The sequence below is a fragment of the Triticum dicoccoides genome, chromosome 7B, assembly GCF_002162155.2.
Source record: "Triticum dicoccoides isolate Atlit2015 ecotype Zavitan chromosome 7B, WEW_v2.0, whole genome shotgun sequence".
Classification (NCBI taxonomy): Eukaryota; Viridiplantae; Streptophyta; class Magnoliopsida; order Poales; family Poaceae; genus Triticum; species Triticum dicoccoides.
This window is the reverse complement of record NC_041393.1, coordinates 776,855,275-776,881,480: the sequence shown is the minus strand read 5'-3', so window position 1 is coordinate 776,881,480 and position 26,206 is coordinate 776,855,275. Positions and strand designations below refer to the sequence as shown.

Below are 26,206 nucleotides of genomic sequence, written 5' to 3'. Positions count from 1 at the left end.
ACGGAAAGCAAGGCCAAAAGAACGAGAGGACCGACGAGGCAACACACACACACACACACACAACTGAACAGAAACAACTCAAACACAAACAACCACACAAAACAGAGCAAGCTCTGGCCTCTCTCAGGAGAGGGCGGTGGCCGGAGCCACCTATGTTTGAGTCAATTGGTATGGCACCGCGAAGAATTATCCTTGGGCCCATGACCAAAACTCGTCTTTGAAGCACAAGTACCATCAAAAATGGCTAATGTGAAAGAGTTGATCGCTTTATGCATAATGGGGGGAGGGAAAGTTCATTGAGAGAACAACACTCCCCCTATGTCCATGCCTACATCTAAGCTAGATACCAAGTTGAGTGGGGTGGGGTGAGCAAGGGTTCAAGTCACATTGCTCGAATCAATGATATTTAGCTCATGCCTTAACTCGCGAAATCTTGCTTCATCCAAGGGCTTCGTGAAAATATCTGCAAGGTTATCATGAGTGTTGACATACTTGAGCTCGATCTCTCCTTGCCTAATGTGATCCCGGATGAAGTGATACCGAATCTCAATATGCTTCGTCTTGAAGTGTTGCACCGGGTTGAGAGAAATCTTGATGGCACTTTCGTTGTCACACCAAAGAGGCACTTTGTCACAAATGACACCGTATTCCTTTAAAGTTTGCCTCATCCATAAGAGTTGTGCACAACAACTACCGGCCACCACATATTCTGCTTCGGTGGACGAGAGAGACACACAACTTTGCTTTTTGGAAGACCAACTCACCAAAGAGCACCCAAGAAACTGGCACCCTCCGGAAGTGGACTTCCTATCCACTTTGTCTCCCGCCCAATCGGAATCCGTAAACCCTTCAAGCTTGAAGTTTGCCCCTCTTGGGTACCATAAGCCAAAGTTTGGGGTATGAGCCAAATATCGAAAGATTCGCTTGACCGCCACATAGTGACTTTCCTTCGGTGCAGCTTGAAACCGTGCACACATCCCCACACTCAACATGATATCCGGTCTAGATGCACAAAGGTAAAGCAAGGAGCCAATCATGGAGCGATATACCTTTTGATCCACCGCTTTACCATTGGGATCAATGTCAAGTTGGCACTTGGTGGGCATTGGAGTAGAGGCCGGCTTGACATCACTTAACTTGAATCTCTTGAGCATGTCTTGAGTGTATTTGGCTTGGTTGATGAAGGTACCTTCTCTTCTTTGTTTGATATCAAAACCAAGGAAGAACTTCAACTCTCCCATCGAAGACATCTTGAACTTAGAGGTCATGAGAGCGGCAAATTCTTCATTGAAGGCTTTGTTAGGGGAACCAAAGATAATGTCATCAACATATAGTTGGCATACAAACAACTCCCCTTTGACCTTCTTAGTAAAAAGAGTGGGATCGATTAGCCCCACTTCAAATCCACGATCTTGTAACAACTCGGTAAGGTGGTCATACCACGCACGTGGGGCTTGTTTAAGCCCATAGAGCGCCTTATCGAGTTGATACACATGATCCGGGAAGAAGGGATCCTCGAACCCGGGGGGTTGCTTGACATAGACCAACTCATTAATAGGACCATTAAGAAAAGCACTTTTAACATCCATTTGTTGCAACTTAAAGTTGTGATGGGAAGCATAAGCAATCAACAAACGAATGGATTCAAGGCGAGCAACGGGAGCAAAGGTTTCACCGTAGTCGATACCCTCGACTTGGGAGTAGCCTTGTGCTACCAATCTTGCCTTGTTGCGAATGATGTTCCCATGAGCATCTTGCTTGTTCTTGAAGATCCACTTGGTTCCAATGATGTTATGGTTCCCGGAAGGCCTTGGCACCAATCTCCACACCTTGTTGTACTCGGAGTTGTTGAGTTCTTCATGCATGGCATTGAGCCAATCCGAGTCTTCGAGCGCCTCATAGACCTTATGGGGTTCAACACAAGAGACAAACGCATGATGTTCACAATAGTTTGCTAATTGTCTATGAGTGCTTACCCCCTTTCTTAGGCTCCCAACCACATTCTCCATGAGATGACCTTTGGTGGTGAGTTTGGAAGCAATCTTCGCGGCACGACGCTCCAATTCCTCCTCGGATGTCGAAGGTGGAGGGTTCACTTGATCATCTTGAGCGTCGTCATGAGCTTGTTCTTGATCTTGAGCTTGCTCATGATCTTGAACTTGCTCGAAGGGAATAACTTGACCCTGGGCATCATGTGCAGGTTCATCACCATCTTGTGATTGATCTTGCCCTTGGTCTTGTTCCCTAGGTTGAGGGCCTTCACTTTGTTCTTTGGAAGCATGTGGGTCTTGAGTAGGTGAAGGCTCCACCGAGGTGGAGCATTGTCCTTCTGCTTCGGCCACAAGGGGTTCCTCAATGGGTAGGATATGACCAATACCCATTCTTCTTATGGCTTGGGGAGGAATTTCATCACCTACATCACAAGTACCACTTTGCTCCACTTGGGAGCCGTTATTCTCATCAAACTCTACGTTACACGTCTCCTCAATGAGTCCGTTGGACTTGTTGAGAACACGGTAAGCATGAGAGTTTGTAGCATAACCAACAAATATGCCCTCATGAGCTCTAGCCTCGAATTTAGACAAACGAACATCTTTCTTGAGAATGAAACACTTACACCCGAACACCTGGAAGTACTTGAGATTGGGCTTGTTCCCGGTGAGTATCTCATACGGAGTCTTGTTCAAGCCTTTGCGGAGATAGAGCCGATTGGATGCATGACAAGCTGTGTTGATGGCTTCGGCCCAAAAGTTGTATGGAGACTTGAACTCCGCCATCATGGTCCTTGCCGCATCCATCAACGTCCGGTTCTTCCTCTCCACAACACCATTTTGTTGAGGGGTATATGGTGCAGAATATTGATGCTTGATCCCTTCATCACTAAGAAACTCATCCAAGGTGTAGTTCTTGAACTCGGTGCCGTTGTCATGTCTTATTGTCAGAATCTTTGCATTATGTTGACGTTGAGCTTCATTTGCAAAGTCGATGACGGTTTATTGAGTCTCACTCTTCCTCTTGAAGAAGTATACCCAAGTGTATCTTGAATAATCATCCACAATCACCAAGCAATACTTTCTACCCCCAAGACTGTCAAAGGATGGAGGCCCGAAGAGGTCCATGTGCAGGAGCTCCAAGGGTCTCTTCGAGTAGATGATAGTCGTGGGAGGGTGAGCCGTCTCATGAAGCTTTCCTTCGATACAAGCACTGCAAACACGATCTTTGGCAAAACTAACATTTGTTAGTCCATGAACATGGTCCCCCTTGAGAAGACTTTGCAAAGATCTCACATTGACATGGGCTAAACGGCGATGCCAAAGCCATCGCACATCAACTTTAGCCATTAGGCATGTCGCGGGCTTAGTGGGTTGCTCCGAAAAGTTAATCACATAGAGACCGTTCTCGACATGCCAAACAAAGGCTACTTTAAGAGTCTTGCTCCATAAGAGGGCCACAATATCAATATCAAAAAAGGTGGCAAAGCCCATGAGTGTGAGTTGACATACGGAAAGTAAGTTGAACGCAAGGGACTCAACAAGCATGACTTTCTCGATCGTTAGATCATGAGAAATGACAACCTTGCCAAGACCCAATACCTTAGAATGTGAGGCATCACCCCATTCGACATTGGTGGGCATAGATGGGATCTTGTGCACGTCCACCACCAAGTCCTTGCTCCCGTTCATATTATTTGTTGCTCCACTATCGAGCAACCATGATCCCCCACCGGAAGCAAACACCTACAAGAGATCAATGCTTGGTTTTAGGTACCCATTGAGTAATGGGTCCTTTGATGTTAGTAACAAGGGTCTTAGGAACCCAAATAGACCATTCAATGTACTCATAAGGAGAACCAACAAATTTAGCATAAACATGCCCATCACTAGCATGGCACAACACATAAGATGGGTTAAAGTCACCGGCTTTGTTGGGAGAGATGGCTTTGCGCTCTTTGGCATCACCACTCTTCCCATTGTTCTTCTTCTCCTTAGGAGCACCTTCTCCCTCCTTCACAAAGGTTTGCGTGAGCGGGGGAGGTCGATCGGTCTTGCTCTTCTTCTCCTTGTTCTTCTTCTTGTTCTTGGACTTGGGTGAGAACCCAACTCCCTCCTTGCCCACAACTTCCTTTTGATTGCTCAAAAGGTCATTTAGGTTCTTCTCGCCTTGTATGCATGACACAAGACCTTTCTAGAGTTGTTCCTTCAACTTGGCATTCTCCTCCACAAGATGCACATGCTCACAACATGGGTTAGTAGCATTTGCATTATCAATTAAGACCATGTGAGAAAATGTGGCCTTTTCCTTGGTCAGCTTAACTTGGAGTTGAGCATGAGACTCCTTGAGGGTAGCATGAGCACCTTTCAAGACCTTGTGGGCCTTGTCAAGTACATTAAACTCCTTCGTGAGTCTAACATGATCAACCCCAAGTTTAGCCTTCTCGGAAGCTAGAACACGAGACACAACAAGAGCATGATCAAGATCTTTCTTTAGTTTAGCATGACCATCGTTGTGTGACTCCTCAAGAGCCAAATGATGCTCACGCTCTTCCTCAAGAGCATTAGAGAGATCCGATATCTCATCGGTATAGTCACGACTATGACTTTCCATCTTAGAGATGGTTTCTTCGTGAGCCTCGATCATGTCATTGGCTTCACCAAGTTGTTCCAAGAGAGCAACAAAGTGCTTCTTGGATTTTCCCTTGAGCTTACTCATGAAGGACTCAAATTCATTGATCTCCTCATTAGACCCCTTACCATTATCAAAGTCATCCGTTGAAGGAGGGTTAGGGATAATGGTGGTTTTGATGTTGGAGGTTACCTTGTTGGTGGCCTTAGCCATGAGGCACTTGGCGGTGATGTTCTCGTTAGGTGCATCGAAGAGAGACACCCGGGGAGTTGTGACAATGGCAACGGATGCCATGGCCATTGTTTCACCATCTTCATCATCATCGTCATCCTCACGGTATTCTTCTTGAACCACCAACCCGCGAGAAGGAGTCTTCTTGGTGAAGTTGTTCTTGTTGGGGAAGGACTTGGCTTTGTCTTTTCGGATGAACTTGCCACCATTGTCTTCCCGCTTCTCGTAGGGACAATCCGCAACGAAATGGCTAACATTGCCACAGCTGAAACAAGTTCTAACTCGTTGCTTCCCCTTGAGGCCACTTGAGTTGTTCTTGTTGAAGTTGGGTCTTGTATTCTTCTTACTCCAAAACTGTCTTGAGGCAAGAGCCATGTGCTCATGATAATCATACTTCGTGTCCTCGGGGTTGCTCTCCTCATCTTCCTCTTCTTCTTATTCTTCCACACTAACCTTGGCCTTCAAGGCAAGATTGGGCTTCTTTGCCCTTTGGGCACGGAGCACCGCATTGTCGGCGGTCTTGTCCAAGATGCTCATTGCAACAAACTCATCCAACACTTCACCAGAGGTCATGGAGTGGAAGTCCGGTCTTTGGCGAATGACGGAGGACATGGCCTTGTTGTAGGGCATCATGGCCTTGAGGAACTTGCGCTTGATCCATTTGTCATCCGTGTCCTTGCTCCCATGATCTCGGAGTGCGACCGCAAGTTTGGTCACTCTTCAAAAGAGCTCACGAGGTTCTTCATCCTCTTTCATTGCAAACTCATCGGCTTCATCTTGCACCACTTCATAGTTGGAGCGTTGGATGCTAGCACTTCCTCGATAGAGACGCTCGACACATTTCCATGCTTCTTTAGCCATGGCATGAGGTCGAAGATGAGGGAGATCTTCGGGAAGGATTGCATCTTGGATGATGAAGAGAGCACTCTCATTGAATTGATTGTCCACTTCTTCTCGAGGGGTGAAGTTGCTTGGATCATGAGGATAGAAACCTTCTTCAATAATTCTCCAAAGGTTAGTGTTCACATGTTTTAAGTGACGCTTGAAGCGGTAAAGCCAAGCGTCAAAATCTTCATTTTTCACATATTTAGGAGGAGGACCGGCATGATTCAAATGAGTATAGGGGATCGGTCCTCTATACACTGGGGGTTCCACATTGGCAAAGATGCCGGTGCCATTTCTACCACTAGTAGACGGACTCTTTTCACTGTTAGCTTCCCCCTTGTCGGAGGTAGCATCCGTCACCTTGTTAGTGGGATCACCCACTTTCATCGGCGAGGTAGATAGTTTAAGTCCGTCTAAGAAATCAGAAAACATGCTTTTAACCTCGGCCGTCATGGAGGTTTTCAATGTGTCTAAAGCCACATTGAATTCCTCACGAGAGACCGAGGCTCCCCCTTCGGCCGTGGACGAGATGGGATTCACACCGGAGTGCTCCTCCGCACCGTCGTGGGTGTCAACCATACTCTTCGGACGGCAATGTCCTTAATAAAGAGACGAGGCTCTGATACCAATTGAAATGATCGATATGATTGACTAGAGGGGGGGTGAATAGGCAACTAACAATTTTTAGACTTTTCTTTAACAATTTAAATCTTGCAATGAAATAGGTTGTCTAGATGTGCAACTACGTGGACAATCTATATGATGCAAAGACAATAAGCACACAAGCAAGCAATGGATATAACTCAAGTAAGCTTGCAAAAGTAAAGGGACAAGATAACCAAGAGTGGAGCCGGTGGAGACGAGGATGTGTTACCAAAGTTCCTTCCTTTTAAGGGGAAGTGCATCTCCGTTAGAGCGGTGTGGAGGCACAATGCTCCCCAAGAAGCCACTAGGGCCACCGTAATCTCCTCACGCCCTCACACAATGCGAGATGCCGTGAATCCACTATTGGAGCCCTTGAAGGCGGCAACCGGACCTTTACAAACAAGATTGGGGCTATCTCCACAACACTTTGAGGCTCCCAACAACACCACGAAGCTTCACCACAATGGAGTATGGCTTCGAGGTGACCTCAACCGTGTAGGGTGCTCAACACCCAAGAGTAACAAGATCCGCTAGGGATAAGCGGGGGGAATCAAATTTCTCTTGGTGGAAGTGTAGATCTGGGCCTTCTCAACCAATCCCGAGCAAATCAACAAGTTTGATTGGCTAGGGAGAGAGATCGGGCGAAAATGGAGCTTGGAGCAACAATGGAGCTTTGGGGGAAAGAGGTAGGTCAACTTTGGGGAAGAAGACCCCCTTTTATAGTGGGAGGAACAAACCAACCGTTATCCCACTCACCAGCCCCGCACAGAGCGGTACTACCGCTAGGGAAGGGCGGTACTACCGCTCCGAGCGGTACTACCGCTCCGAGCAGTACTACCGCTCGACCCAGCGGTACTGTCGCGCTGCCCGGGGCCCTGACCCCAGGGCGGTACTACCGCTGGGGAAGAGCGGTACTACCGCTCCGGGCGGTACTACCGCTCGACCCAGCGGTACTGCCGCGCTGCCTAGGGCCCTGACTCTAGGGCGGTACTACCGCTAGGGAAGAGCGGTACTACCGCTTAGGGCGGTACTACCGCTCCTACTACCTCCCTTAGTGCCGCAAAACCCGACACGAAAAACTTCGTTCGAGAATCGAGGCGGAAGTAGCCCAGACGCACAGCGGTACTACGGCCGAAAATCCCAAGCGGTACTACCGTTCGCAGAGCGGTACTACCGCTCTGAGAGCGGTACTACCGCTCTGAGAGCGGTACTACCGCTGGGGAGCTTCAGCGGTACTACCGTTGTGGTCGCGGTACTACCGCTGGGGCAGAGCAAAGGATAGCAAGGGGAAAACGGCAGCTCCAGAGATGCGGAAGGAAAGACGAAGGGTGCGATAAGGATGTGTACGTGTGATTCCACCCAAGTCTTACCAAAGCGGATCCCCTCTTGATAGTACGGTGACTCCTACGAAACTAGTCCACCAACAACGAAACGAAGGAGCTACACCGTCTTGAAATACAACACCGAGGGGAGGAAATCGTCTCGTGCCAATGGATGAATCTCTGAAAGAACTAAACACACACGATTAGTCCGCACAAGCATTGTCATCAATCACCAAAAGATATTGGGGATAAATATGCCCTTACATCGTCGGCTTGTGATCCTGCCATGGTTAGCTGCAATAGAAACACACAAGAATATGATCCTACAGACTACTAGAAAGTGGCAGTGTGTCACAAATCCGTCAAGCAAATCTCAAATTCTTACCAGTTCTTATCCAGCAGCAGGAGGTGATAGGCAACCGTTGTAGTCAAAACTCTCAAAGCTTGGATAAAGCGATTACCAGGGAGAGTAAACGCACGACGTAGATGTATGTGGAGCTGGGAAGGCTTATAATATGGTAGCAAAAAGGATCAGCACTAATCAATTTCAGAGATGCAAAATTGAATAAACGCTCAACGACGGTACTGTGCTGCTTCTAGGCTAGACCGTGCTAGAGACGCGAGCCTAGAACACTAACAAAATCACGGCGTTGCACGTAAGCAAGGAAAAAGGACACTCTGATTTTTTTTGCTCTTTTTTTGCGCTCCTTTTTTGCGCTCCTCATTTTTTTTGCGAAAAATTACTATAATGGCGAGTGTCTCAAAACTCTTCCCAAGTCAAACTAACAGGATAGGCACGTAATTTTTTGGATTTTTTTTTGGAAATCAGGGCTGCGATGACGAAAAAGTGCGACAAAAAATCACTATGATGGCGAGTGTCTCAAAACACTCCCTGGGACATAAAAATAGGATAGGGAAAAATAGTTTTGGTCGCCGAAATTTTGGCCTAAAAACTGCTCGGGGGTCTCCAGACTTTTTTTCCGAGACCTACTCAGGCAAGAAAACACGAAACGGAAAAAAAATGGATCTCGAAAACAAACCTAATATGAAAGAACTCGGATTGGTGGTGGATATATGGTGGTAGGATATGACAGCGGTAGTGGTATATGGTAGCGGTGGTGGTATATGGATACGGATCGGTGGTGGTATATGGATACGGATTGGTGGTGGTATATGGATATGGATTCAGAGCGGTGGCGGATAAGCGGTGGTGGTATATGGATACGGATCGGTGGTGGTATATGGATACGGATTTGTGGTGGTATATGGATATGGATTCAGAGCGGTGGCGGATAAGCGGTGGTGGTAGATGGCAGGAGCGATGACGATGGTGCGGCGGTGACGTGACAACTTGTGAACAGAACCCGAAACTCTAAGGGAAACTAGACGCTAAAACCAGCAACTTGACACGACGATGCAATCACAAATTCAACAAAGCAAAATACTGAAAAGACTATGCAAAGGCTCAGACTGGTTCGGATATGATGAACTAACCCTAATTTTTTTTGGCTTTTTCGTGGACTGTAGGTATGAAGAACAGACTCAATCTAAACTATGAAAAAAATGTAAAATCTCATCGAGCAACCTGGAAATCTGATACCACTTGATAGAGGCAAAGGTGCCCCGTCTTTCGATGAGATGGTGATTATCGTTTCGGAGGAGTAGACTTTCACGATCCGACTACGAACGTGTGAGGACGTCGCGCCTTAGCAATCGCTAAACCAACTCCGAGAGGTTATTGACCATGCCGGAGCACGATCAACCTGACCACGAGGGTCTGTTTCCTGCGTGCAAACGAAGAACAAGCAAGAAACTGAGATTGCAATCTGGATATTGCGAATATAAGAGGAAAGCTTTATTAATGAAGGTGGGGTTCTGTGATGCCTTTGTCTGGTCGTTGAACACAAACGAAGTACGCGGAGTTGCAGCTATGGCAAACTTTTGATTTAAACAAAAACTCAAAGTCTAAACGATGCCCTAAGGGCTGTATATATGGAGGAAGAGGGGGAAATTTCGTGGCCCTTGGAGGAGGGGTCCGAAACCAACCCTAACTCTTGTTTCCCTACACATACGGACTCTAAAAACAGCCTATATTCAAGTATTTTGAAATTACATGTGCCTGGCCCAATAATAAAGTGACGCAGCACCTAGAATAGCCTATGAACGAAATTTATGAAGTGGCATCTTGTATATTTTGTCCAAGGCTTCATGCACTCATTATGGTGGCTTCAAAGTCCTGAAATCATCACTGGAAACTCCGTTCTTGTTTCCCCTGCGCATGCCATCAACTCCATGCTTGTTCTTGCTCCAATGTTCATCCTTCTCCAAGCTAGGGCCTTCATTTGTAAGCAAAACAAATGTATCCAATTTAGACAGCATCATATTCTCATGAACATTAAAAACATTACTAAGAAACGAAAGTAGCTGGTAATTTAATTGGCGTGCGCGAGCATTAGTAATTGGTCCAGTATGTATAGTAGGAGGGAATGTGGGTGTAACAATGGTATTGATGTCTTCATCAGTGGGTGTGCGCGCGAGTTTGAGGAGGGTAGGAAAGCGACAAAAGAAAGAAAGTAAAATAAAAGTCAACACTTTGTACAAATCCTCACTTGCCCTTAAAGTTTGACACCGTTTTTCCTCGTCACTCTAACTTATGATAAAAAAAATATCCTCCCTCATAATAAAACTTTATGTAGGGTGATAAGTTTAATCTTGTTGTTTATCTTTGGTCCTTGGCTGATGAATTATCTCCATATAATTTGTAATGTGGGATAAGGTACTCTTCTCTACTAATTAATTAATTAGTGTAGTTTGGTGTGTGTGTGTGTGTGGCAGTTTGAGGAGGGTAGCGTAACAAAAGAAAAGAAAGAAAGAAAGAAAGAAAGAAAGTAAAATAAAAGTCAACACTTTTACTTGGTCTTCTTCTTCCTCCTCCTTTCCCTTCCCCTCTCCGGCGACCTCCATCCGCAGCTCGAGAGGAGAGGAGAGCTCCAGAAAGGAGAGATGGCGGCGTCGGCGGTGCTGGCGGTGCTGCTGGCGTCGGCGCTGGCGGGGGCGGCGGCCGGCGGCGACATCGTCCACCAGGACGACCAGGCGCCCAAGATCCCCGGCTGCAACAACGACTTCGTCCTCGTAAGCCCATCTCCAAACCTTCCTTACTTTCCCCCTTCCTCCCTCCCTAGCATAGGCTCGGTTCCAATTCCTCCCCCCAGCTACCGATCGATTCCCCACTCGATTGCCTAGGGTTAGTCTGTCAGCTCATCCCGTGCCCGTGGGGAATCGAAATCGAAATGAACCGCACTCACCTGAAATGGACTGGATTGGCCATAGATTCTTCCGCTTCCGCGCCTAGGCTAGTGCCTCCATGCCACCCTCAGCCTGCTCTCTCAAGCTTTCTTCAGAAAATGAAAAAAAAAAATTAAAAAATCTGTTCTGAATCAAGGTCAAAGTGCAAAGCTGGGTGGGCAGCAACGAGGGCGACGAGTTCGTGGGCGTCGGCGCGCGCTTCGGCCCCAAGATCGTCTCCAAGGAGAAGCAGGCCACCCGGGAGCCGCTCACCCTCGCCGACCCCATCCACGCCTGCGCGCCTCCCAAAAACAAGGTACTACTTACTTGCTCGCCTTCTTCTGTCTCATGACTCAAGTTCAGGCATTTCAATTTTTCACTTGTGCATTTATCCTTAGTAATAACTGCATTTCCAGGTCTCCGGAGGCGTCCTTCTGGTCGAGAGAGGGAAATGCAAATTCACCAAGAAGGCCAAGCTCGCCGAGGCCGCCGGCGCCTCCGGGATACTCATCATAAACTCCGGCACCGGTACATCCATACATCCGTGTGCGTGTTTTTCTCGGCAAGCAAATGACCCTTCTGTTTTTATTTACATCGTCCACCCTGCTGCAGAGCTGTACAAGATGGTCTGCGAGAAGAACGAAACGGAGCTCGACATACACATACCCGCAGTTCTCTTGCCCAAAGACGCGGGCCAGGCCCTGCGTTCGCTCCTTACGGCTAATACATCATCAGGTAACAACCCCTTAGCACATTGCTGCTCCTGATGTTCTGATTTTTTTACTGCGAAAAGTGTGAGTGCTTACTTTGGTTTTCCAGCCGGTTCCGACTTTAGGTTTAACTCGGATGATTCTAGTTATTATTCATTCTGCCCAAAATATATATATAGCCTACTGACATATGTATCTCTGTATGTATGCATCTTCCCTTAGTTGGTGTGCAGCTATACTCTCCAGATCGTCCCGTGGTCGATACGGCGGAGGTGTTCCTCTGGCTCATGGCCGTCGGCACCGTCCTCTGTGCGTCCTACTGGTCAGCATGGAGCGCTAGAGAAGCCGTTACCGAACAGGAAAAGCTCCTGAAGGTTCTTATCCACTAATCCTACGATGATGATTACTTGTTATATATGCTTCTTCAACTTGCAATGTGGGTGGGTGGGGACTGACATATGCACTTATTGTAATGTAAAGGATGGACATGAAGTCTCACTGACTGTTGAGGGTGGAGGTTCTAGTGGCATCGTGGACATCAACGTGATATCGGCGATGATGTTTGTTGTCGTCGCGTCGTGCTTCCTGATAATGCTTTACAAGCTCATGTCCGCCTGGTTTATCGATCTGCTGGTTGTCATCTTCTGCATCGGCGGTGTAGAGGTACCATTTTCTTTTCTTCTGCTTTACACTTTTACCAGAGTTCCAAAAACATCTGGTGCTGCTGAAACAATAAACAGTACTATCAGATGCTCTGAGTCATGTTTATTCAAACTGACCAAGTAGGATTGATATGCAAACAGTTGTTTTAGCTGATGACCTGCTGCTTCCCTTTCTTGAACCAACGCCTTTTGTTTATGCAGGGCCTGCAAACATGCTTGGTGGCTATATTATCAAGGTACATCAGACCAGAGTTACCGCTCTCCAGCAACACTAGAAATGTTCTGTTTACTGTCAGTCCGTAACTGATTGAAAGTTAATGGGATGTTTCAGATGGTTCACATCTGCTGCGGGATCTTTTGTGAAGGTGCCGTTCTTTGGAGCAATCTCATACCTTACAATGGCGGTATCCCCATTCTGTGTTGTCTTTGCTGTTCTGTGGGCTATTTACCGGCAGTTTCCCTACGCTTGGATCGCCCAAGACATCCTTGTGAGTGCTGCAGCCGTCTGTAGTGTCCAGGCAGAGTGTCTTCCAATGTAGTAATTGCCATGTATATATTCATATCTGACTCTGCTTCTTTCAGGGTATTGCGCTGATAGTCACTGTCATCCAGATCGTTAGAGTGCCTAACCTCAAGGTAATACAGCTGGTCTTGAACTTTAGGATTCAATTTTAACATGGTGTTCAGATTTGGTATGAGTTTACAAGTTTTTCTTCATGGCCATGATCAGGTCGGTTCAGTCCTCCTGAGCTGTGCGTTCCTGTACGACATCTTCTGGGTGTTCGTCTCCAAGAGTTTGTTCCACGAGAGCGTGATGATTGCGGTAGGTATTTTAAAGCAGCCACTTTTGATATTTGGTGGCTTCATAGCATATCATAGCTGGTCTTCCCATTTATGCTGACCTTGTCGCCATATAGGTTGCGCGTGGTGACAATACGGACGAAGACGGCGTGCCAATGCTGCTAAAGATCCCGCGGATGTTCGACCCGTGGGGCGGGTACAGCATCATTGGGTTTGGCGACATCCTTCTTCCTGGCCTGGTCGTTGCATTTGCATTAAGGTCGGTTTGCCAAAGGTTCCAGCCGTTTTTCCATGTGAACAAGAAGAGCAGGCATGAGAGAGTTGCTATGTACTAGTGGTGTAGGACAGTTGTTTTTAACACGCTGTTGTGTGCATTATTAATGTGGTTAACAACCGAGCTCAGCATCCAGTTTCCATTTTTGTTTTGATTTTGCTTGCTGCAGGTATGACTGGGCTGCGAAGAAGAAGAGCCTGCGATCCGGCTACTTCCTGTGGTCAGCGTCGGCCTATGGCACCGGTGAGCGAGTCTCTTTACTGTTGCATCTCGCGAGCAGAGCAGTAGATATCTTCCTTTTTCACCCATTCGCGTGCGCGAAACGGGATCTTGGTGCCCACCCGCCAATTTTTTTTAAGTTGCTGGAACTTTACTACATCCAGGGCTCCTGATCACGTACGTGGCGCTGAACCTGATGGACGGGCACGGGCAGCCGGCGCTGCTCTACATCGTGCCATTCACCCTGGGTAAGTAAGCAAGCAAGCAAGAAAGAAAGAAGTGACAAAAGTTGTAGACGCTGTATGTATGTAGCTGAGGGTGAAAGCTGGTTTGGGTGAGTTGGTGCAGGGACTCTGATGTCGCTGGGGTGGAAGCGGGGGGAGCTGCGGAACTTGTGGTTCAAGGGGGAGCCGGAGCGCGTGTGCACCCATCAGGGTCAGGGCTACGTGCAGATGGCCAAGCCTCCTGCTGCTGGTGATGATCAAGATGATGATGAGGATGAGGATGATGAGGAGGGCAAGCCATCTTCCTCTTAGAGAGAGAGACAAACGGACGGACGCCTTCTCCCGGATGTGGCTTGGCTGCTCTCTGTAGGAAGGAAGGAAGGAAGGAAGGAGATAGTAGTAGCATCTGATCTTGACTGTCGTAATTATCATCGGTAACTTGCATGTATGTATGTATGTATGTATGTATTGCCTTGCCGGCCGGTAAATAATGAAGAGAACGGACGCGCCTCACATGAGGAAGGTGTTTTGTTTTGTGTACTGATTGAAAGTAAAGTAATGTAATGTTTCAAATGGTTTAGAACATGGTGCCTGATCCAATTTGTTGGTGTTGATCCATGTCATCCATGGACGTGAATCAGGTGTTGCAAATTCACACATCGAAATATCACTCCTATGTCAAAATCCGTGACGTGTCACCTTGTTAGCCTCACCCATCCATAGGACTACATATATATGGAAGAAAGCCGCAAACCAAACTGCAGAAATTTGTTAATCGTTTTGCAAATACGGTACGGTTGAAAATCACAATTCTTCTCCATGCTGGGAATAATTGATGCGGATCATACATTAAGCAAGATTCGTATTTTAGCTTAGCACATGGTGGAGAAGCCTATAAACTTTTTTGTTTTCTGTTGCAACTCACGGGCATTTTTGCTGGTAAAGAGAAAAGGGAAGGAAGAAGCAGATACATTGCAAAATAGTACTTACAATTTTTTTTGTTCTTTGATGAGGAAAAAAGGGAAGAAAAACACAGGCCACAAACTGGCCTTATCCACTTGCACACAGGAGGCCCAGCTAGGTATCATCATAATGCGCCGCGTGGCCCACCTCATCCTCGTCCTGTCGACCAGTCCGCCGGAACGTACGGAGCTGATGGGCCTCAAAGCCGCCGTCTTTCTCTCCGTCCCCGCCGCCGTCACGCCGACACTCCGCCGCCACAACCTCTCCCCCTCCTCCTACAGGAGCAGCAGGGCGTCCGCCTCCAGGATTTCAGCAGCGGTCATGGCCACGGCGGTGCAGCCGGCGGTTGTGGTGGGCGGCGGCCGGGTGGGACAGGCGCTGCTCTCCATGGGCCCCTCCTCCGGCGGGGACCTCCTGCTCCGCCGCGGCGAGGCGCTGCCGCCCGCCGCGCCGGCCGGGCCCATCCTCGTCTGCACCCGCAACGACGACCTCGACGGCGTGCTCGACGCCACACCCAAATCCCGATGGCAAGGTGCGTTTTTTCATCCCTAGCCAACTCTTCTACTCTACCATCTAAATTGCTGCTCTGAGCTGAGCTGACAATGGAGAAGCTAGCTACCAGATCTCGTCTTCTTCCAGAACGGTATGCTGGACCCGTGGCTGGAGAGCAAGGGCCTGGCCGGCGCCAACCAGGTGCTCGCCTACTTCGCCGTCTCCAAGCTCGGGGAGCCCCCCATCGACGGCATTACTGACGCCAACCCCGAGGGCCTCACCGCCGCCTTCGGCAACTGGGCTCCCGCCGTCGCCGCCCGCCTCCAAAACGGCGGCCTCACCTGCAAGGTCAGCCGCCCTCCTTCCTTCCTTCCTTCAGGATTGGATACCATTACGCATGTAGCTCAGTCAGTCTGGAATTCATCAGTGTGAAATGTTCCCAACTTTCTGCGTTAGTGCTACTCACAGATCGATTTGGGGCCATATCTGAAAATATAATACTACTCGTTTGTGGAAATAAATCCTTAGGTGCTTGAGAAGGAAGCCTTTGAGAAGCAAATGCTGGAGAAGCTCATCTGGATTTCTGCCTTCATGCTCGTCGGAGCTCGCCATCCGGGGGCCACGGTTGGCGCGGTCGAGAAAGAGCACCGGTCCGAGGTAATTTCCTCTCCTACTTCATGAATGCCTTACATCTGTTTGAGACCCGAGCTATTTCGTTCCATTAGTTCATAGGCCCCAAAATAATACTCCCTCCTTCCCAAAATAAGTGTCTTAACTTTCATACTAAGCTTAAGACACTTATTTTGAGACTGAGGAAGTAGAAGAGTATGTCATCAAATTGTTGTGCAATTTGACTCTAGTGTAGTGTCAATAAACGTCTTACATTATGGGACGGAGGGTAGTAGTTTTTTTGCCCTTCACTTCCATTACAATAATAACAAGATGTTTTATTCAACAAAGCATTGTTTAGTTGCTGTTTGGAACTGTCTCTGTTAACTTTCCAGGGAAAAAGGACTACACGGGATCCATGTCTTTACCTAACCTCATCAATTTCTTGATAATACTCCAGGATTGAGCTTAACGACATCTGTCCCTAGAGCAACAGACACTCATTCTTCCAACAAGATCCATTTGTGTTTCTTTTTACCTTTCGCAGGTATCCAGCCTCATAGCTGAATTGGCATCAGCTGCGGCTGCAGAGCGGGGGCTTTCTTTCGATGAGGGCATGGAAGAAAGGCTCTGTGCCTACTCCAGAGCCGTGGCACACTTCCCGACCGCCGTGAAAGAGGCAAGTCCTCCTACCTCCCCAATCTATGCTATGCGATGGAACCTGCACTTGTACTACATTGTCCTTAAAATTAGTAACATGTAAGCATTGCGACATAACAGTTCAAGTGGAGGAACGGTTGGTTCTACTCGCTCACTGAGAAGGCCCTCGCGGAAGGGAAGCCAGATCCATGCCCGCTCCACAAATCTTGGCTTAAGGAGATTAAGGTCATATAGAGAGTGAATTTTTATTTCATGTGCACCCGGCGCAGTGTGGTCTTGGGTTAAAGCTTGGAGCCGTTTTTGAAGTGGTTTGCTGTTGATGTTATGTATAGACTACAGAGTATAGAGAACTTTGCACATATATCTCTCCATGTAAGCCTATCGAAAATAACCTTATGTATGTGAAAGACAAGTGTTGTGTAATTTATATTATTGGCAGCAAGCTTTTATGCGGTGGAGAAAACAACTAACAGTGTTGCTGCATGGAGAACAGAGATGACAATACATCCTTCAGTTACAGTGTTTATGACAGGTGTTGTAGCAGCTGTTAGTGTTAAGCGTGTTTCTGGATATATCGTCATAATGTGTCTGCTGTTGCTATTTGGAGAAGAACAGAGCTGACAGCACATCTAGAGTGTTTGTGACAGTTCAAATGATCAAGGTGTACTGCATGTTGCATGCAAAGTGATTGACAGGGAGGAGCAGGGTGCGCCAGTTAGAAGATGAGGACGGCGTCAGGGTGAGGGATATACCACCGAAGCACTTGTTAGCCTGCAGATTGTTGGGACCTGAAGCTGGAGGTAATTTTGGCCAAGTGTTTAATTTGTTATAGTCAGGTTGCTCTGCTCTCAGTCACTTAGTAGTTTTATGGATGTTCTCGTGTTGATTCCGTCTTCTGTCTGGCTCACAGGATGTAGACAAGGAACACAAAGCAGAGCTAGTAAGTAGATCAGACCATCTTCACTGCATAATCTGGTATCTTTTTCCTACTACTCCCTCCGTCCCGTAATGTAAGACGCTTTTTGACACTACACTAGTGTGAAAAAACGTCTTACATTATGGGACGGAGGGAGTACATTTTAAGTTTCACTGCGGTAATTGTCGCTATTAGCACGATTCGTTGTGTCGTGATTCCCAAGTTCCCTTAATATAGCAGGTCAAAGTTCATTCTTTCATCCTCGAAATAGAAACGCAGTTTTTGTGATATGCCACTGTTCACTTATTCAGAAAGCAATTAAGCTGGTACCAGTGTGGTAAGCAAAACACTAACTTTGCGATGCTTCTAGTAGACCACATGCATGCATGTTTTGGGTAATCAATTTAGCTGCTGTGCTGTATAAATATGGAAAGTGAAAAACCTTGATAAGTTAAACTACTGTGGCACATGATTGTATACCTGATGTGATGTGCTTTTAAACTGCACCTGGGTACTAAACCCAAGTTAAGTATCCCCGAGTATTCTCATGTGCGCACATAATATGCTGGATGGGTAGCTCATGGTCTGTTCTTGCACCCTTATTGCTAAATGGGTAGCTCATGTCATGGTTCTGTGTAGCATAATATGTTTAAATTTTCTGGGCGGGGGGTTCCCTTTTTTTACTCCGAATTAGCAACAGAAGTACTCAACATGCTTTATACATAACCCTGAACATTTATGGTCTCTGTTGTTATGTCTTGCTGTGTACGTTTAATGCCTGTACATCCATGGCTGTGTTTTGCAGGTCTAGTCCTTGTTGAGACCGGATAAGCGACTCTTCAGAAGGCAAGTGTAGGGTAACTTTTATTGCACAAGTTAACTTGAGACTGGTTAAAAAGGAAAATTGAAAGATGTGTTGTCTTGCAGTATCTGTTGCTGTGTTTTGCAGGTCTGGTCCCTGTTGGGAGTGAGATATGCTTTTGCTATGCTTTGCTTTGCTTCGCTGGTGGGAGTGGGAGTGGGAGTGGGAATGGGATGCTTTGCTCCAGCTGCCAACTTTTGCCCCCATATCATCTTAACTGCTGCTGTGTAACTGCTCGGTGGCTTGGCATCTGCGTAATTAACTGTATGGCCGCCTCCCGCATCCGTGTCTGCGGACTGACCCTCCGCATCACAGTAGAAATGTGCGATCTGTTTACCTCTAGAGAATATTGTGATAAGACAGAGTTAAAAACTTGTTAAGCAGATTTGCTCTCCAACACCAGATCTGCTTTTTTATTTTCACTTTCCTGGCACACAACATGATTGAGTTGAATGTCCTCCTGATCTGAAGGAGGAGGAGGAGGACATCCCGTCCATCTCAAAGGTTGGTGAGGTAATTCGATCGAGTTTAATATTCGTCTTCTCTAATTACACTTAGCGCTAATTAAGTCCCACCTGCTTAAGTTTCACCTTTTTCTTTATTATCACAGCAAGTTATACAATACAATAGCGATGGTAGTTGTTGCTACTTGGGGGACTTGTTTTGTAACCATTTGAATTGCAAATACAAAAAATTGTTACGTTTATTTAATATGCGAAATATATAAGTCTTGAAGTGTCAACCGGCCCAGCGCGCGCCGCTGTCATTTGGCGTGCGCATGAGGCAAATGCATATCTTGGCATCAAGGAAAAGCTCAGCTGCCCTGTGGCCATAAAAAAATATCAATGCCCTCTTCTGTTCAGCTCAGCTGCTTTGCTTTGTCAAATAATCTACTCCATGGAAATGGAAAAGAAGCTGCTTTGCTTTACTTTGCTTGCTCCATCGATGGGAATGGGATGCTTTGCTTTGCTTGATTCTCTCCACCTGATGCTTTACCCACCTCCGGCTGCCAACGAGTACCCTGTGGCTGTGGCATTGCTTCCCAAATACCAATCCCTCCAGGCTCCAGGTCTTCCCCAGCACTGCCATCGCTCCCGCCGCCACCGCCGTCCGCTAGTATTTGTCGCCGCCGACTGCTGTGCCGTGCAGTGCACCCCATCAATCTCAAAGGTTGGTGACGTAGTTTCTGTGCTTGAGGTAGTTAGTTAGTGTTCAAGTTTTATTTCCTTGTCTCTGTCTGCTGCTTAAAACTCACTTTAATTGCCTCCAATTGTAATCACAGCACAAGGCCAACAAGTTGACCAATGGCGATGGTGTTGGATGCTTTTGCATCCTACATCGGGGACTACCTCAAGCAGGTAGTAGAAGATGAGCTCGGAACGATGCTCGGCGTCTCCAGCGAGATCGACAAGTTGGGCGACAGGCTTCAGGACCTCAAGAACTTCCTCGCCGACGCCGATAGGAGAAACATCATCGACGAGACCGTCCAAGTCTGGGTGGGGCAGCTCAAACGCGCCATGTATGAAGCTGCTGACATCCTTGACCTCTGCCAGCTCAAGGCCATGGAGAAGCGTGGGTCTTCCTCTGCGGATGCAGGGTGTTGCAACCCCTTGCTTTTCTGTATGCGGAATCCCTTCCATGCTCGTGAGATTGGCACCCGCATCAAGGCGCTCAACCAGAGGCTCGACTCCATCAAGGAGCGGAGCGCTGCTTTCAACTTCATCAATCTTGCGTCCTACGAGGAACATAGCAGCTCTCGTCATGGTAATCCCAGCCGTGAGACGTCGGGGGAGCTTGACAGGTCGGGTGTGGTTGGGGATAAGATCGAAGAAGACACAAGAGCACTGGTAGCCCAGATCACACGCTCTGGAAATGAGGTCAGCAACAACATTATGGTGGTCGCTATCGTAGGTGTTGGTGGGATTGGCAAGACCACCCTCGCTCAGAAGGTCTTTAATGACGAGACCATCCAAGGTGACTTCAGCAAAAAGATATGGTTGAGTGTCAACCAGAACTTTAGTGAGGTTGAGCTGCTGAGAAGAGCCATCATTGAAGTCAGAGGAGACGCTCAGCCAGTTGGAAATGCAAAGGCCACGCTTCAACGAACCCTCAAGGAAGCCTTGATTGGCCACAAGACCTTCTTGATAATGGATGATGTTTGGAACTATAGAGCATGGGAAGATGTGCTCAAAACACCGTTAGTCAATGGTGCTGCTCCAGGCAGCCGCGTCCTCATCACCACCAGAGATGAAGGTGTAGCCCGAGGGGTGTCAGCTATATGGCCATACCACCACGTCGACACATTAGCACCTGACGATGCTTGGTTATTGCTCAAGACGCAGGTCTGTATGCAATTAAACATCAATATCTTTATCAAGCAAATAATCTATCTACATTTACATCTTAATAGTATAAAGTAGTTCTTTTAGAGAAATGCTAGGATGCTTCCAAATTAATCAGGTGTGGTTTCAATGGCTTAAGAGGCTGTCAAAAATTTCACATGGCTAATATTACTTTGCTAGTCCCAACAAAGCATTGTGCTAAACAAGTAAATATATCACTACATAATTTTGTCAACAATGTTTGATCTCGTACGTACTATGCATTTTTGGTGACGGGTAGATGGATAACTTCACGTGACTGTAAAATAAGGAAGATAATAAATAATATATAAAGGACAGACCCAGTGCATAGAAGCTCCCACACAAGGTGGGGTCTGGGGAGGGATTATAGGAACCTAGTCTTACCCCTGCAAAGTGCAATGCAGAGAGGCTGGTTCGAACCCAGGACCTCTTGGCACAAGTGGGGAGGACTTCACCACTGCGCCAGGCCTGCCCTCATAATAAATAATATATGATTGTACTAAATTTGAGTGCAAGTTTCTATAACAGTACTGCAAAAATATATTTCTAGCAATACATTCATTTTTGTGAAAAAGAGGAAAGGAATAATTGTTTTCTAGGTATGAAGTAAAGTTTCATAAGCGCTAGGCATTGATTATGTTTTTGGCCACTGTCTTACTCTTTTATGACCAAATCACACGCTTAAGTGGAATTATGCGCACATTAAGCATTAGGTATTTTGCTCTCACTTAGAGCTCGCGCCTTTTCTTAACAATGGTATAAATTATGTATTTTATATATGGAATTCATATCGCAAATATTCATGTGTAGGAGCAAGATAGGTAAATGCATTTATGACATTTTTTTGAAATGTACATTCTGTGATTTGAATATTTACATTGTCAAACCTACCTTGATAAATGGACAGATAAATCAATTAGTACTCTTGTCTGTTAGGAGGTAAATTTGAGTGCCTTAAAGGAGCTTGGTACATAGTTAATTAATTGTAGCGGTCCCTTGTATTGCATGGATGTAGGTACTCTCAAGTGAGATAAATGAAGACCACATAAAAACACTAAAGGATATTGGACTCAAAATTATACAAAAATGTGGTTATTTACCACTTGCCGTCAAAGTAATGGGAGGACTCTTGCGTGAAAGAGGCGGGCTACGTCACGACTGGCAACATGTTTTGGATGATTCCAAATGGTCAAGAACTAAAATGCCCGATGAGCTTAACTATGCAGTATACTTAAGCTATGAATATATGCCTTGTTACCTGAAGCAGTGCTTTCTGTACTACTCTCTTCTTCCTAAAAGTAAAAAATTTACTATGGATGAAGTTGTTGCAATGTGGATTAGTGAAGGATTTATTCATGGAAATTCTAATGATTTAGAAGAATTGGGAGAAAATTACTACAAGGAGTTGGTATCTAGGAACCTGATAGAGCCAGATAAATTGTATGTTGCCATATGGGTTTCTAGCATGCATGATGTTGTTCGCTCATTTGCTCACTATATGACTAAAGATGAAGCACTCGTAACTCCAGACGGAGATAATTATATTCTTGATAAACTTGGTTCACAAAAGTTTCTTCGGTTGTCCATAGAAACTAACCAATCACAATCAGGTGAACTTTATTGGGAATCTCTACGGGTGCAACAATTAGTGAGAACATTGATCTCAACTATCCAGATTAAGACAAAGCCTGGTGATTCATTTGTTACTTTTTCTAGTTTGCGGACTTTGCATATAGAATCTGCAGATATGGCTTCATTGGTTGAATCGTTGCATCAGCTCAAGCACCTGAGATATCTAACACTAGTAAATGCCGGTATATCTGTACTTCCAGAAAACATTGGCAAGATGAAACTATTACAATTCCTTGACCTTGGTGGATGTACAAAATTGGTGAATCTTCCTGACAGCATTGTGAAGCTTGGCCAGCTGAGGTTACTTTCACTTCCTGAAGGATGTATGGTACCTAGAGGGTTTAGTGGTCTGACAAATATGAGGAGACTAAATATGTTTCGAGCCCACATGGATGGTGATTGGTGCAGTTTGGACGAGTTGGGGCCTCTTTCCCAACTTAGAGGTCTTGGATTAATTGAATTGGAGAATGTATCCGCTGCCTCGTTTGCTGCTAATGCTAGGCTCGACAAGAAGACGCATCTTATAATTCTACTCCTGCACTGCATCAGTCAACTCAGAGATTTCTCAAAGGAAGAGCAACAACGAATTGAGAAGGTTCTTGATATGCTTTGCCCTCCACCTGGTGTGGAAGAACTTGAAATCAATGGGTATTTTGGCCGGCAACTCCCGAGCTGGATGATGTCCACATCAATGGTGCCCCTCAACAACTTGAAGACTATATTTTTTCATGATCTGGCTTGTTGCACACAACTTCCCAATGGGTTGTGCCAGCTCCCCAATTTGCAATTTTTACTGGTCTCTTGTGCTCCATGCATCAAATATGTGGGGACTGGATTCTTGCAGGCGACAACAGCTTCATTTTCGAGGTTAAATGAAATGATCTTGGACGGAATGGTGGAATGGGAGGAGTGGGAGTGGGAGGAGCAAGTACAGGCCATGCGCCGTTTGGAGAAGCTTGTGCTCAGTAAATGCAGACTGAGGCATGTTCCTCCAGGCCTTGCCTCCAATGCAATTTCTTTGAAAATATTATCTCTAGAACATGTCAAGCACCTCAGCTACATTGAGAGCTTTCCTTCTGTTGTTGAGCTTATAGTGAATGATTGCCCTGACCTGGAGAGGATCACCAATCTCCCCAATCTACAGAAGATCACCATCTGGAACTGCCCAAAGTTGAAGGTGTTGGAGCATATCACTTCACTCGAGAGGATGGTCCTGGAGGATTACACCATGGAAAAACTACCAGAATACATGCGAGACATAAAGCCAAGGTATTTGCAGTTATTCTGCAGGCTATGGCTTCTCTCTGCGATAGCTGCAGGACAATCTAGCACCGAGTGGGACAAATTCAGCTGTGTGGAGCATGTCAAGGCATATGCACGTGATAGAGACAACCAAAGAAAATGGTACGTTTCGTACACGAGAGGAGACAACTGTAAGTTGGATTCAAATATTAGCAGCTCTACCATATTTCAAGGTACAGAAAATCAAACACACCTTCCTAGTGCATGTTGCTAAGTATTTGTCTTCTTACTTGTTCTTCTAGGTTTTCTCGAGTTTAACATATCTAGAGTATCATGTAACTAGTTTTTTGGTTTTCTTTCCATGCAGAAACCTTATCATCTTCTATGGTGGACGCACAAGGATTTGACTCTCTGTATAAAATGACAAGAAGTACCTTCAGTTACATCTGTGGCTTGGTGAGGATCCCATTTTTGGAAGATATGATGGCAAGGGATCTCACCTTTGTTGATGGGAGAGTGTTGTCTTTGCAAGACAGAGTAGCTGTTGCTCTAAGGGTACTGAGCTCTGGTGACTCTCTGGTTACCGTAGGATCCTCTCTTGGTGTGAGTGAGTCAACTGTCTTGCTGGTAGCTCAGGTGTTTGTTGAGGCTATGTTGGACCGAGCAATGCACCACTGCAACTGGCCTGGCTCCGCTGAAATGGAGAAGATCAAGCGCAAGTTTGACAAGATCCACGGCCTGCCAAACTGCTGTGGTGTTGTACATACGGATCGCATTACATTTGGATCACAAAACCGTGACCATGAGGAGAATGATGTTGTGGTAGTACAAGCCGTTGTTGATCGAGATATGAAGTTTACAGAGATTTGGCTGGACTATGATATATTGAAGGACTACGAGAGGGGTGATTGGCTGAATGGCAGTAACATGAAATTATCAGATGGCTTGGAAGTTGGGGAATACATCATTGGTGACGCAGGATACCCTCTTCGCCCCTGGCTCCTCACACCTTACCAGTTGGAGAATCATGACCTCCCGTTCCCAGACTCCAAAGTGGAGTTCAACAGGAGACATTCTACAGCTACAGCCATCACTCTGACGGCGTTGGCAAGGTTGAAAGGCACATGGAAGTGTCTTCAGGGAGAAGGCTGGCATCCAAATAATAAACGTGAGATGCACCAGACAATCGGCGCGTGCTGCCAGTTGCATAACATAGTGATAGACATGGAGGAGGAGCTGAAGGAGGACGAGGAAGAGGGGGTGGAGAAGCAGGAGGAGAATTACAGGAAGCAAGTGCGACAGGTAGCAGACGAGGACGCTATCAGGGTGAGGGATGCATTGTCCCAGCACTTGATCAAATCTGGAGGTAAAATAACACAAGTCTTAATTTACCTGTTCGGGCTAATGCTTTATTCCGTTTGTCCTATCCTATCCTATTAACTCCATGTTAATTTGTCTGCTTGGTTAGTCCACACAATGGCTGCGGAGGAGGAGCAGCAAGCAGCCGTAGTTGCATCTGGTTCAGGAGATGGAAACAAGGAACAAGAAGCACTTGGACGGTTAAGAGCGGGTCGAGGAAAGGAGAAGGTGCTTGCTAGCTAGCTAGCTAGCTAGGGAGATCATATACTAGATTATTCTGCTTCAAGTCGATTTGGTAATTCTTTTTCCTCTGCTATTAGTTGGGCTTCAAGTCGTAGTTCTCTTGTTAGTTCCTTCTTCTGCTATGGTGCTAATTAAGTTATGTCACTGGGCACCATTATATCCTTGGGTGATGCTTTAAACTACCTAGAAATAAACTAAGATGGCCGATGCTTGCACCTGTCAGCAGCACGCTATGGAAATGATTACCTATTAACTGACCGGCTCTCTTCCGCATATTTCCCTTTGGATTGTTCATTTTTTTCAATAGCACGTATGATTTGGATAATTAATTGGTAGCTATATTTGACGACATGGTAGCTTTAACCCAGATCGGGTGTATGATTAGTATCTCATCCACTATAAATCTAGCTTGTAGGTCTTCATCCTGGTGGTTGGATACATCAAAGTTGAATGAATGCTGTGGAGGCCGGGCTTGCAATGGAGACAAGACTAAAGTTGGATCAACTCGAATTTCCTGTCAGATATTTGGCAAAGACAATCGTTTTATGTATATTTATACTGTTGGCAGGTTTAGGGTTTCTGATTTGAGAAAACGACTAAAATGACAATCTGCATCGGGGCAGAGTATTTGGTGATTTATATTCTTTCAGCTGATTTTGCTGTAAACCTGAACAACCTGCGGACGTAAAGGCAGTGATTTAGTCTTGTAGTATGTGACAGTAGTTCAAATCATTTGGACAACTCAGTTACACAGCTATGTTACTTGTCTAGCTGCTCCTGCACGAAAGTTTATAGCTCCATCTTCAGTTCATGCTCATCTGCAGCCTTAAATCCTGTAGTAGTACTACCCAGTGTTTCAAACTAAAGTGGCATTAAAGATGCTGTGTACTCCCTCTGTGAACTAATATAAGAGCGTTTAGATCACAATATTAGTAATCTAAACACTCTTATATTAGTTTACGGAGGGAATACTTCATATTATTG

General features: G+C 46.2%; 3 protein-coding genes across 7 annotated transcripts; all 3 read left to right on the top strand.

Annotated features, from left to right (window-relative positions):
* The first annotated feature begins 10,612 nt into the window (after positions 1-10,612).
* On the top strand, positions 10,613-14,481 carry LOC119337082 (signal peptide peptidase-like 5). 2 transcript variants are annotated; one of them, XM_037609194.1, is made up of 14 exons: positions 10,613-10,838; positions 11,149-11,307; positions 11,408-11,519; positions 11,604-11,726; positions 11,924-12,075; positions 12,182-12,364; positions 12,565-12,599; positions 12,695-12,851; positions 12,946-12,999; positions 13,094-13,186; positions 13,281-13,423; positions 13,608-13,681; positions 13,822-13,905; positions 14,006-14,481. In XM_037609194.1, the coding sequence occupies exons 1-14, from the start codon at positions 10,710-10,712 to the stop codon at positions 14,191-14,193; spliced, it is 1,686 nt and encodes a 561-aa protein (XP_037465091.1). In that variant the 5' UTR covers positions 10,613-10,709; the 3' UTR covers positions 14,194-14,481. The 2 variants fall into 2 exon arrangements, with proteins under 2 accessions (XP_037465091.1, XP_037465090.1); XM_037609193.1 differs by having other exon boundaries at positions 10,616-10,838; positions 11,149-11,306; positions 11,404-11,519.
* A 489-nt stretch (positions 14,482-14,970) lies between these two features.
* Positions 14,971-17,052, top strand: LOC119341847. Its single transcript, XM_037613699.1, has 5 exons — positions 14,971-15,376; positions 15,467-15,684; positions 15,865-15,993; positions 16,493-16,624; positions 16,726-17,052. The coding sequence occupies exons 1-5, from the start codon at positions 14,974-14,976 to the stop codon at positions 16,837-16,839; spliced, it is 996 nt and encodes a 331-aa protein (XP_037469596.1). The 5' UTR covers positions 14,971-14,973; the 3' UTR covers positions 16,840-17,052.
* Positions 17,053-17,212: 160 nt separating this feature from the next.
* LOC119341846 (disease resistance RPP13-like protein 4) lies at positions 17,213-26,039 on the top strand. 4 transcript variants are annotated; one of them, XM_037613696.1, is made up of 8 exons: positions 17,213-17,405; positions 17,516-17,545; positions 18,327-19,553; positions 19,666-20,725; positions 21,762-23,853; positions 23,988-24,986; positions 25,089-25,274; positions 25,631-26,039. In XM_037613696.1, exons 4-7 carry the CDS (start codon positions 19,688-19,690, stop codon positions 25,220-25,222), a joined length of 4,263 nt encoding a protein of 1,420 aa, XP_037469593.1. In that variant the 5' UTR covers positions 17,213-17,405; positions 17,516-17,545; positions 18,327-19,553; positions 19,666-19,687; the 3' UTR covers positions 25,223-25,274; positions 25,631-26,039. The 4 variants fall into 4 exon arrangements, with proteins under 4 accessions (XP_037469593.1, XP_037469595.1, XP_037469591.1 ...); XM_037613698.1 differs by having other exon boundaries at positions 17,516-19,553; positions 25,638-26,039; XM_037613694.1 differs by having other exon boundaries at positions 17,516-19,553.
* Positions 26,040-26,206: the final 167 nt, after the last annotated feature.